Source organism: Zerene cesonia, unplaced genomic scaffold (genome assembly GCF_012273895.1).
Source record: "Zerene cesonia ecotype Mississippi unplaced genomic scaffold, Zerene_cesonia_1.1 Zces_u002, whole genome shotgun sequence".
Taxonomy (NCBI): domain Eukaryota; kingdom Metazoa; phylum Arthropoda; class Insecta; order Lepidoptera; family Pieridae; genus Zerene; species Zerene cesonia.
The window spans coordinates 918,584-932,152 of record NW_024045132.1 but is presented as its reverse complement, the minus strand read 5'-3'; the positions used below and the strand labels follow the sequence as shown (position 1 = coordinate 932,152).

The 13,569-nt window shown below is 33.1% G+C and overlaps 1 protein-coding gene across 3 annotated transcripts in view; it reads right to left on the bottom strand.

Moving 5' to 3' along the window:
- LOC119838343 (coronin-2B-like) overlaps positions 1 to 11,607 on the bottom strand; it is a 16,869-nt gene extending 5,262 nt beyond the window's left edge. Inside the window, exons 1-9 of one of the 3 annotated variants that reach the window (XM_038364259.1) lie at positions 11,333 to 11,470; positions 8,596 to 8,757; positions 7,781 to 7,978; positions 5,609 to 5,725; positions 3,960 to 4,109; positions 2,455 to 2,619; positions 1,565 to 1,771; positions 905 to 1,009; positions 408 to 545 (exon numbers count right to left, since the gene is read on the bottom strand). In XM_038364259.1, the coding sequence (XP_038220187.1) occupies positions 408 to 545; positions 905 to 1,009; positions 1,565 to 1,771; positions 2,455 to 2,619; positions 3,960 to 4,109; positions 5,609 to 5,725; positions 7,781 to 7,978; positions 8,596 to 8,643 (1,128 nt within the window). In that variant the 5' untranslated portion in view covers positions 8,644 to 8,757; positions 11,333 to 11,470. Of the gene's footprint in view, positions 1 to 407; positions 546 to 904; positions 1,010 to 1,564; positions 1,772 to 2,454; positions 2,620 to 3,959; positions 4,110 to 5,608; positions 5,726 to 7,780; positions 7,979 to 8,595; positions 8,758 to 11,332 lie in introns of all 3 variants that reach the window. The other 2 variants (XM_038364261.1, XM_038364258.1) reach the window with 2 other exon arrangements.
- Positions 11,608 to 13,569: the final 1,962 nt, after the last annotated feature.

The following is a 13,569-nucleotide window of genomic DNA, read 5'->3' as shown; positions in this document are numbered from 1 at the left end:
AATTATTTTATAGTTTTTAGTTTGATGTGCTTGAAAAGCGTGTTTTTTAGTTTTTTTAAACTATATTTTATTTTGTTACAACCCGAATGTACCTGGGGTATATAAATACATGTGTATAAAAGAAAGGTGTACTTACACCACATACACCTCTATAATTCTTAAGCATGTGATTAAGAGTGATAGTATAAACTAAATTTTAAGATCAAAAATAGATCATACTTCTGAGAAAACGACATTACAATAAACAAATTTGACATAAAAATATAATCAATATAAATTGAGAAAAATTTTAATGTTGCCATCACCTATCCGCATGAATTCACAAAATAAAAGAAACGACTAAGCGATGACGAGAAATTATGTTTATAAGAAGCGATGACAGAACATGTCGAAAAGGTTATTATTACCTGAAAACAGTCCGACTTCCTGGGCACAATCATGGAGATCGGCTCGCAGAGGCCGCGCGACGTGTGCAGCTTGTAGAAGCGGAACACTTCGCACGCCGCCGTGTTCACGCCGCGCTTGGGCATGAACCCGAGACCGCGCTGAAATGTGTATTTAATATACTTGTATTTGAGAACAGATATAGGAAAGTAATAATGGTATTATAAATGGAAAAGAAAATTTGTCTGTCTGTCACTTCTTCACGGCTAAACAACTGATGTGGATGAAATCCCGCATGAGGATTTTCAACCAAGAAAGAGGTTTGTGAATTAAGAAAGAACATGGGAAAGTTGTTGATACACATATTTTGGGACAATTTTAAATCATAATATACTAAATGACTCGAAATGCTGTAGAGATAGAAAAATTGTTATTGGAAGTATTGGAGATTAAATAAAAAACACTACTCACACGTTTGTATTCTATGCATTAATAAATAATCATCTTATTATGTCATTACCTGTGGGTTGCCAGAAAGAAATTGATTGAGGAAATGAACGTATGGCGCTTCATCAACTACTTCATAGTACCGAATGTTGCCATCACCCTTGCCCGCAAGATATACCTGAAAAATCATAACAATTATTATAGTATACGTTTTTTTTTTTGAGAACTATGTTAATTTTTTAAGTGTATTTTTATGCAATTCGAGCGCAGCACTTATTTACATTGTTCTATTTTAATATAATAGTTGTAGTACACACGCCGGAGGATGTTTCGATAGTCTGATAGGTAGTGTACATCTTTGCATTTACCAAACAAAATGTAAGTGTCGTATATATTCGAATCTTAATCGTAGTAGGATGAGATGACGCCCGAGGAGCTATAGATGTGCTCGCAGTTAGCACATCGCTAATTAGACTTTCGCACTAACCATATAAGAATCAAAGTCTAATACGGGAGCACATTCTGTAGTTTGCCAGTGCAAATATGAACCTTATCGCTTATCATATTAGTATTATAATCGTAGTAAGGGAAGACGACGCACGAGAAGCTGTCGAGACTCTTGCAAGTAGCACATCGCTAATTTGGACTTTCGCACTAACCATATAAGAATCAAAGTCTCATATGGCAGCGCATAGTTTAGTTAGGCAGTGCAAATATGTACCCTATCGCTTACCATATTAGTATCATAATCGTAGTAAGGGAAGACGACGCCCGAGGAGCTGTCGATGGTCTCGCAGACGAGCGGGCGCGTGAGGTCGTGCTGCTCCCACACGGCGTACTGCCGGTCGCTGTACCGCGAGAAGCCGGTGGTGAGCACGCGCCCCTGGTTGCCGAGGAACGTGCACTTGGACGCTTTGGTGCCCGTGTGGCATTGCCCCTCCTGGATATAAGTGGATTGTTCAAACATTTTGTCTATATTATTGTTCTTTATATATACACATTAACAGCTTAAATGAAGAATGAAAATTCACAAATACGTCAAGCTCGACATTACAACTGACAAGATAATATGAAGAAATACGTTGATATCTATCTTGGAGTAGCGTAACGGAAAACTGACGCGTTTGCAGACAGGCATATCAATGCACAGTCCTATATATAAATACTAAGAAATTTTGCATAATACTTCGTTCTATGTTTAGTTAGCACTGAGAAAGGGTTTTTGGAAGTTAGCCACTTAAATAGGCATTAAGTTAGTAAGAGTAAGTTCGTATGAAACTCCATCCGTTTGAAATATCAGAAATGATGAAAACGAATATAATACATATATAGTGGTATTATATAAGTATGGTATTATACATATAATTTTATATCCCCCAAAACTCACAGACTGACGTGACCACCTCCTTGGTACAGTGGTTAACGCCTTAGCATAGAACCGAGGGGTCCTGGGTTCAATTCCCGGTGGGGACGCACAAAACAAACATGTCTCGGTCTGGCAGGACACAGAAGGCTGATCACCTACTTGTCCGTTAAGAAAAACCGATCAGTGAAACAGATGTACATCATCTGCCCCATACCCCACTAGGGGACACGGGACTTCACTTTTTTTTTAATACTCACAGAGAGCACTATACCGCGCCTAGGTTCGATCACTCGCAGCTTCTTATCCTTGCAGGTGGTGGCCAAGAGCGAGCCGTCCCGATTGAACGACATGCAGTAGATGACGTCACTGTGGCAGTCGATCACCTTCACCGCCTCTCCTTTACCGACATCCCACACGAAAATCTGAAAGCATATATATTATATATAGCATATGAAATCCTGGTTGATGCATATATAAAAAATAAATATTATATACATTCAATAAAGTGGAATTAGTTGTCCTTCTTATAAATAGTAGCAAATAATAAACAAACAGTATAATATTAATATAATTGAATTTGAGATAGTTGTAATAGATCTTCTTTAGTAATTTTATAAATGGGAAATGTGTTGATTTTTTTCTTTCCTTGACCTCGCTACGGAACGATTCTATGATAATATTGTTGTGTCTGGAGAAAGTTAGCAGGATACAGAGAGGCTATTTTTTACTACGGAGATCATTTCATTGATATGAGAAAGCTAGTTAGCTGTATATTTATGAAACGATTAGCTTTCCGCCCGCAGCTTTGCTCGCACTAAAAGAAAAGACAGGCAGTCCCGCGGTTTCCGCCAAATAGTTGCCACTCCAATGGATTTCTTGGATAAAAAGTATAGCTTATATAATTATACTTTCTAACAAATATCGCAAAATCCAACTTTAAACATAGTATATTATTCTGATAGTTTATCACTTCATTGACCTTAGATAAAACAAATGAGATTAAAGATATATATTACTATGAAACAAATTGTATAAATACTTCTTGTAATATTTTTTCATTCTTTTGTTTTGTTTAATTTAGTGGGTAAATGTTTCCACTACTTTTGTATTGCCAATGATATATAATTACATATCTGATACAATGTAATCCATTAACCCCATATTCTACATTGTGTAGATAGTATTCAATACAACTATATGATAACATCTAACATTGTTGCTAAAACAAAATTACATTTCAATTCCATTTGACAAAGATATTAGCGGATTCAAATTTTTATTATCTAACTACTATAAGTATTAAACATATTTTGTCTTTGCTAGGTTTTCATATTAAAGCATAGTTTTTATTTTTTGTTTTTTATATAGCTCAATAGTTTGGCATAAATAAATTAAAATTTCCCTAGCTTCTTCCTACCCATATATTCCACACCATAGTGGATATGATTAATACCATATTTATTGGACTTTACAAATAACCATTGGAGACAAAGTTGCCTTTATTGGACGTCAGTTCATTTTTTTTTTGGGATCTAGTGGGTCACCTGATGGTAAGCGCTACCATCGCCCAGTAACTAATGTTACGACGTCAACTGCAGACCTCTCCTCTACAATTAGATTGCCGACTTTAAATTGTAGAGGGATTAAGAAAAGATTGACGAAAGGAATAAAGGAAAGAACTGGGAAGGGTAAAGAAAAGGATATGGGCCTCCGTATAACTTTACACTAGTCTAAGAACATAAAAATAATAAGCGAATCGTACCAAATAATCAAATCCAGCGCTGAGCAGAATGTTTTCAGCGGTCGGATGCCATTCGATGTACGCTACCCGCCGCTTGTGGCCATGCAGTTCTACCAGCCAGTCGGTGAGGTGCATAGAAAGACCGCCATCTGGTATGTGCCACAGTTTCACCTGTTTGTTGATAAAATTGTATATTTAACATATAATTAGAAATTCATTGAATAATATTGTTGGATTATGTATCGTTAGGATTTGATAAGTTTTTTGTTCGCCTTTACATATTTTATTTTTGTAACATAATAAAGCATTTTCATTCATTCATTCAATTAGTATTTCTATTTATTGTAGTCATACGTTTAGAAGTATTTTTTGTATTTAGTGATCCTATACTATGGAGACGGTGAGTGTGCAATTAAAAAATTCCACGTTAGCAAGTGTCGAGCCTTCGACCTACAGTTTATATTCAGGGCATTAAACCGCTGAGTCAGCGTTACTCTATCAAATATCGAGAGCAAAAGATACATATTATGTACCTATAGCTTGGGATTTTCACATGATATTTTTGGATATCCCTTTATTTTAATTGTGCTGGGGTAATACATAATCAGAGATGCTTAAAGCCCCTTACACACGTACCTATAATACAATATACTACATTGCCGTGGCATGTCGTGCAATATATATTTATATACGTAAATTACGGTGCCGGTGACGTCATAGAAATATATATTATAGCTGCGTGTGTGGTCACTCTCACAGACACTGCGTTGTACAACATGACACTGCGCGGTTGCAACATTTTTCTCTAACAGCTTAGCGTATTAATTATTGTAATGATATATTTAAAAAAAAAAAACATTTTATTTTTTTTTTATATTTTGATTAAAAAAAATTATCGTTTCAAAATGTTATTGGCGTCGTGTTATTTAATCGTTGTATTGTTATTTCCACCTACTATAAATCTAAATTAATATGAGACCAGAAGGATGATATCATTGGTAACTAAAACAAATATATCACACTCTTGTACCTACACTGTTATAGGTAAAAACATTACGAGCTTATATCATCGCATCCGCGTTTGTTTTCCATACATTGATAGTTTCAAGTGCTTGATAAAAACACGATAATGGATATGAAAATAGTACAATACCGATACGAAGACGATTCATTTCAATCACCAGTGCGGACGCGGCGTAGAAATTGTTACATTTTCATAGAGAGCATAAAATTGTATAAAAATTTATGTATTTATAGTAATAAACTAGCTGGACCCATGACTTCGTTCACGTTTGTCAATAAATATTTAGATTGACTTTCACCCCTCCCCCCTCAGACACCGTATCGGTTATCGGGATTGAAAAGTAAATAAGATCCTTCTTCGGAGTTTGTGCTATAACCATACCAAGTTTCATCAAAATCCGTTCAGTAGTTTTTGCGTGATTCTTATTCGAGATACAGACCGACAAAAATTTTTTAAATTGCATTTTTTACTTCGGTATCGGCAATAAAACGCACCACAAAAAAACAAAAATCTGAATACCTTCAATGTACAAAATGTGACCCCGCCCGTTTTAATTACGGTATAGATGTATAACCATGTAAAATCACACTCGCCTCTCGATCTAATTGGGGTATTATGAAATATTTTACTAAGCGAACAGAATTACCGTGCAATCATCGGAACAGGACGCTATGATGTTATCGTTGAACGGGTTCCACTTGATGTCGAGTACGGGCCCTTTGTGGCCGGTAACCCGGCTCGCATTGAAGTCTAGACGCCCGGTCTGGAAAGAGAACACCATTTGATTGTTTGTTACTCGCTTCGCCGCGCGGTTTCACCCGCGGAGGAGTCTCTGAAAGCGAGTCTCATCATAGATTCTGAATAATATTCATGAAAAGACTGTATATTGTATAACAGTTAATGTTATTGTGTTATTCTCATACATATGCTATATATGCTACAATCTACATCTTTCTTCCAATTATATCAAAATCTGTTAATGCGGTTTTCGCGTGGAAGAGTACAAACACACATCCGCATATTCTTATATATTTTCCCGTTCATAATTCGTATTCGTAGGATTAAGAATTTGGGTTAAACTTAACCCCGGCACTTAAACAATGCAATCTGTTACAAACGTTTAGTTAATTATGTAATACTCATTACATTTAAACTGCGGAATGGCGAATACATAATTTTGATTACGGTAGAAACGCTATAATCTATTATGACATCATCATGTTCATGTGACACAATAATTATTTTTGATTTTTTATTTCTACGCAAAAAATACAAGTAATTAAATTTCATTTTATTTTATATGTTCATGTATTTCCACGAATATCTTCAGGGCATAGAAACCATATTGCACGATTCCAATTAATGTCATTAGCTACCCAAAACCTAGGCCAGGGTCTTACGTGCTAAGAATACAAGTATTAAGTTAAGTATTAAGTTCTTAGAAACAAACAAAAAAATAGTTGTTTTAGATGGCTTATACAGGTGGATATATTTTTTCATCAAAGAGTTAATAATACCTCTAGAAACTCATAAAGTCGTACAAAAAGTTAAGAAGTTACCGTAATTAAAATTTAATGACGTCATAGCGACGTTTTCCATAACCAATGGAATGATGTAATAACAAAAACAATCGATAATGGTCGCCAAAATCTACTTTTGTTTGTTCATTAAAATCCGTCAAAAGTCAAAACATTTCTTTATATACTGTATATATCGAATTCTTGGCGTCGACCTACTCTAGCATTATATACAGTTCGTGAAAAAATGATCTGAATATTAAATCTGTAACATCGAGACAGTTAGTTCTTTAGTTGCAGACGTTTTAATTTTGAAGAACCAATTAGTATTAACGGCACGCTTGATTGAAGCGATCGCTCAAAGTAATTGACGTTACGATTCGACACAATAGGTGCGCTTCGAGATAAAGTAATCTAACTGTTACTAAAGCATTTTTTTTTCATATTCTCACGTAATGCGTCGAGTTTCTTCTTGTCTTGAAATCATTTAGAATGCACCAGCCATTATTGTATTCAACGGAGAGTTCATAGTTAACAATGAGTGCGAAAAGTGACACATTACTTGATTGCGATAATATGCTAATGGTCTTGATTTATAGCTGGTTTATACACGTATAACGGACAAGGTTGATTGCATGGCAATATCAACCAGCCCGAGCGATGCGTGAGGTGTTTAATTTCATGTATATGTGCAATCAATCAACATATTTTAATCGAGTAATATCATATCGAAAGCAGAGCCCATTTATAACATCAATATGGAATATTGCACGTCGCATGGCCGGTTCTGTTTGAAAAATGACATAAGCGTTCACGTATCACGGAGTAAGCAAATATTTGTGACGGAAAACTTGCTTTTGTTTTGCTTTTGCTACATTTACTACATACGGCGCTGGGCGAAATAAAGTGTTATAAGGTCAACGTAGTTAGGAGTAAATTGGGGCAACTAATACATAGGGGACCAGACACTTCCGTTCCATCAAGGGAAATAGGAAATCCAAGCTATTCCCTTCATGGTTTTTCGTATATCGTATACGAAATGACGTAATAATATTTTATGTTGATGTCAGCTTTACTGTATTTCATAATAAGTTCTAGTATTTCTTACTATGATAAGTGTTATTTATTTTCTTTCAAATAGAGGAGTAACGAAGAATGGGTTGTTATTAACCCATGGTTGGTGATCATTATTCAATCAAAATTAGTTAAGAATTGAATTCGATAAAATTCGGAAGACTACATCCTTAGCACTCTTATACGGTACAATAAAAGCTAGTGATACTTATAATTTGTATACTTACATGATCTAAGGGTAGGACAAGAAAGGCTCCGCCCCCGGCGACCTCTGTCACGATTGCCACAAACTTGGGATTTACGGCGCAAAAATTTGAATCGTGCGCATTCCTAGTGATCTTAATATTATCATAGCATCGCTCTCTTTTGAATGGCACACCGTAAACATGGCGAAATTTTGAGCTTCTCACGCCTCGAAACCACACCTGGAATTTTTTGATTATTGCTTACTTCGAAAAAAAATAAATAAAAGTATCCTATTTATTTTGTATAACATACAATTTATAGCTTATTATATATTTACCATGTCAATAAAACTTGTGAGTTGCACAAATGTTTTGTCTACATATTATAATTATATACTTTCTTTATATGTAGACAAAACTACTTATAATAATAAACTACTCTCAAGTTTTATAAAAACCGAACTTACAAGTGCATGCACATAAAAATTTCAAAAAATAAAACACCCATTCCTCTACGAAATATTTGCAAAAAATAAAAACAAACAAAAAAATTTGCGAAGCGCTACTTAAAATGGTAAAGCTTTTTATTTGATTAAAAAATATTCCAAGACACACGTACTAATAACAAGGAGTCTACTCAACCTACCATAATTTAAACGGCCTGTGAATAAATTGTCTGAGTTACTTGAGAGAATTGGGACAATTAATGTTCTTTATTCATAGATAGTAGTACATAATATGTTTTACATAACTCTAGTGAATTTCTAACTAAAAGACTCTCGAAGCGTGTTTATCCAGTATAAACTCCTGTGATGAAATTAAATATAAAGTTTAAAAACTAAAAAAAAAACACAAACCTGCGAGTTAGTCATTTCGGCGCCGGTATTCAGGTGCGTTTTAAGCATGCACTACATAGATCCAGCACTCAACTATGAATACAATTTGTGCATTTTATAAAACATAAAGTACATAAGGAACATAAAAATCAGTCGTCCACATCACGAGCGGCAAAGGGACCACTGAAATATTCAAAGAAATAAAAAAACCTTGAACTAGTAAAAAAAAATCAGTGAAATGAAAAGGCTAAAAAAGGCTAAAATTGTGCGAATCATAACAGCATTCTCTACATAACTACTGAACACTTTACTTGTGCTTAGGTTTGAAACGGCAATTAAACGTGTGATTACAGTGACGCTAAGAACAAACGCGTGCTGCGGGCGGGAGGCGAAAAAAAAAGTGAAAACATGTTACATGTAGCCGCCGTTGATGCTGAGAGAAATTTAAAATCATTGTAGTATCTCTCTATAGGCAGTATATCATTAAACCATCATCTAAAGTAAAACAATCCATTGCATAAAAACCACTCGCACTTGCATTATAATAATCTGATATCTATTGTGACAGGCTCTATTTACGATAAAAAAAAAACATGATGGATGGAACTTTCATATTTATTTAAATTAGTGCAATAAAATTAGAAAACTTGGAAATAAATTAAAAACAAAAAGTTGCCAATTCATTCAACCACATTGCAGAAACCATTACATAAATACAAGTGTTTAATCATTTGCATGTGTTAAAGTCGTAAAACTTTACTTAAATATGTATTTAAACATATATCAATATTTTAACTAAAATAACAAATTGAAAAAAAAATATTTTTATGTTTGAAGTATAGTTTTTGTACTATCATACCTACTAGTATTATAAATGTTAAAGTAAAATTTACTTAAATATGGATGATTTAGTTATAAGATGGACATAAAGCTAGTAAAATATAAATATAATAAGGATATGGTGGTAAATGTTAAAATTATGTTTGATAAAGTATTGAATAATTAATAAATGTTATAGTTTGAGTTTGAATATGTGATAGAACATTAACTCTCAGATTATAAGAATTTGTGCTCCAAGTTAATTACTCAGACTCAGAATTGTACTTAAATCTACAATCAATAAAAAGGTTCCAAACTTATGCAAGTGAGTTGTATGCAAAAAAGGAGTCAGATATTTTATTAATTATTGATAATTTATGCTAGCGAGTAATTAGTTTATAGAAGACAAACATTGTGTATTGACATAGAATAAACAACTAGACATAATCACTCAAAAAATTGTCCAAAGCATATGCAGCAAAAGTTTTGAATGAGCAATGTGACTGAACATTACTGCCATCAAATAAGGTGTTAATTTCAATGAATTTTTATACAAATATATTTGACCTTTTAATAGGCAATTATGAGTCTTCTATGTCAATGTATATGGCTAGATTTTATATTGTAGAGCCATTTATTTGCTCTTCTTTAACATTATGTCATAATAATTTTCAAATAAGGATCAAAAACCCTAGTATCAACAAAAAAAAAACAATCATCATGGTGTAACAAAATGGACTGATGGTCCACCATAAAATTGCTCTACCCTCCTAAGGTTAATGTTGTTTGTTCAACATAAAACTACACAGTTCATGGATAGACAAACACAGATATTGATGGCAAGAATCTAAGTGTAGTCTGTAGTATCGTCTTGTATAATATTTATAAGGTAGAGAATGCAAACAAGGATGTATATGTTGTTGATTATGTTGGGTCTTGTTTAAAATCAAAAAGTTTAAAGGTATATAGTAGTAGTGATGTAAATAGTGCCTTATTTACCTGCACTATCTCTTTACTACTTTACCAACAATGTGGTGCATTTTGCGGTTTTTCATTGGTTTTTTTTTTTTCTAAATAAATGAGAAAGTATTTCCTTTTAAAATAAAATGATTCACAAAACAGGGATATAAGCTGCATTTAATTTCACTTGCATGCAAGTAAAACTTATGCAATTTTTATGTAAAAACAGTGTAATTTGATCATGCATCAATCAGCCAAAAAAAAAATAATCTAAAATATAGCCTGGTAAAAGCACAATATAAAATAATTACTAGCTTACCAATAACAAAGTTATACAATGAGTTTATTATTAAAATAAACACATTCATCAGTGTTCTAATTAATTAGAAATGACAAACAAATATCAGAAACAGTTTATAAGGAACTAAAAACTACATTGTAAAGGTGTTTCATATTCAAACGTTTTGTAATTACATAGCACATAATATGTACTTAAGTTGCATGATGTGCACCAAAGCGTTACTGAAACTGACATCACATCTACTAACTTTAAATGCTTAGATATGAACTATTGTTATGTAATTACTTATAATTTTGTAACATGTAATAGACCAGATTCATAGTTTGATAACAAATGAAAAATAGACTACATTGTGTTCTGTGCATCAACATTCTTATCTGTTAATGTTGATGTTTCTTAATTATTTAATATTTTAGGCCGACTTTTTAATTATGCTACTATTGTATTCAACTTGGTTATTAACAACAATCAAACAATATAAATGAATATCCTCTTTCCCATAACTTTCATTTTTTTTAATAAGGTACGAGGTGTGATTAAAATTTTATTTAATTTAATGAGGAATAAAGTGATAAATTGTAACTTTGAGGAATTTAGATTATTACGAAGCGATCGATATTCTATACTCGTCTTGCAAAACAAATAAGTATTTCCAAATGAAATAAATTTAAATCTTACCTTAGCGGCAGGTTTATTACACGCTCTCACATCGACAAGTGCACTATTCTTCGCTGGGCTTTTCTCAGTTAAGTTTATCTCCAAACAATTAATTTCTCTGATCATTTCATCTTTTACGGGAGGCATGTCCTTTACAGGAAGATTGTTTATATTTTTTTCTTACTGAACTATATTGGTTACTTAGTAATAATTGAGTTCTTAGTTGCGTCAGTTAGAGAGAAATAAATTAATAAATTTTGTAGGACTCGATTTAACCCGAGAAGCAAGATTATAGAACTGGCAATTTGACAACTGACAAGCGACCTCGGCTTTGAAGTGCGATCATTTGTCTATGGATATATATTTTAGCATAAATAAATAAATGTTACGTAGGTGATTGAAATAAATATAAGAAGACGTGTGTAACGTAGATTACACGGGTTTAATGCCTTATTATAGAGGTGTAATTTTTTTGCGAATTTGTTCAAGTTTAGTATACGCCCTAGAAAATTGGTCACGACAGAAGTCCCGTAGGTGCGGCGCTTATGTCAACGTCATATCGACGTAACATAACAACATAGTAAAACTAAAAAATGTTACAAGTATTATTTATGAAAAAGTTCTCAGAGTGAATATAAAACGGTAGAATATGGATATTTGTTTATTTACTTTAAGCAAGAATATTGACAAGATAGTAAACAAATAATGAATAAAAAAATTTGAAGCACTCTATGCGCCTATGATCCTATAGCAAGGGAAAGTTACTTTATGATTGCTGATTTCATTGTTAGAAGGTATGCAATATAGACAATATCATTTATAATTAAATGCAACTTTAAGGGTGAAATTAAAAAATATTCTGAAAATGGTTGAAAAAACAAGTTTCCGCTTACTCATTTAATTGCATTAAGTGAGCATTTTGGTACTTAAAACTTTACTTATTTTATACTTTTATATATATTGGATCTTTCTTTTACACGTACAGTTTCTCGTATAATAGGATTTTGTTTTTAAATGAACACTTTTAAAAGAAAAAACTGTTAAACCATCACGAATCCTTTCGCAGATAATTCTTACTCTGTTGTCATAATAAACTCATGATGTCCATTCAGTTCCTCAATTCAGTACCTATATTTACTGTAATTAAAAGTTTCTAATTTCTATTTTTGTCTGAATTTAGAAACTTAATTCAGAAAAGTAACTTTAAATGCGCATTAGTAAATTAGCACGAAAGAAGTCCGCAGCACAGATAAAGTATTAGTTACGTCTATAGTCAGTTGCTACACGATCTGTAGTACCAGTATATAAGTGTATAATCTATGATCTGTAAAGTGTAGGCTGTCAAATTATGGCGGGAACGGGAAAATATACAGCAATTTTTTTAAACTTTTATGTTATCGCAATTGTGATTTGTGTAATGTGTTTTGGCCAAGGCTAAAAATCTAATAATATGTGACAATATTAGAATTTATTACTGATAAATTTTACAATGAATAGTCTATTTTAATATGATTTTTGTAAAACAAATAACTTCTAGATTGCTTCTGAAAAAAATGTATGAGAGTAGGATTGTTTTCTCTGTGTTATTATTGAGGTTTCTTAAATACATTTTGACAAATGTTATCATGATCAACATCGTGCTTTAATTTATTCGTAAATTGCAATAGAGGTACATACGTAATATTATTTTTTAAGAATCCAATTGGTTCCAATCCTGAATGAGTAGTGAAACTGATAGGTACAAAAGTAATCGCTTTGTAGGGTGGTAATATACTTATTATCAACCTCAGAGTATAATATGTAATGGACTGGCGTTGCGGTCATTGACTCAATCAGTTAATGACTGTGTAGTATAGTATCATATTTTATACTTGTAGTCCGGATATTTTCAAATCAAAAACTACTTATTTCTCTGCACGTTAGTCGATCACCGATCCGTACAGACAACCTACATTCGATGGATTTGAATTGTATTACGAAGATAACTAGTCAAGTAAGTTTAATATGTGGTCGAGCACGCTTCGTCACGAATTGGGCCAGCTCGCACCGGGGGAGTACCACACCCCCACAGAAGACCGGCGTGAAATAGCATTCTGCTGTGTTTCGTTCGGTGAGTGACATATCCTTTTTCTTACCTTTCCCAGTCCTTTCCTTTATTCCTCTCGCCAATCCTTTCTTAATCCCTTCTCAAAAAGTCGGCAATCCATTTGTAGAGGCGTAAGGTGGACCTTATGCCTCTATAAATGTTCATGGGCGGT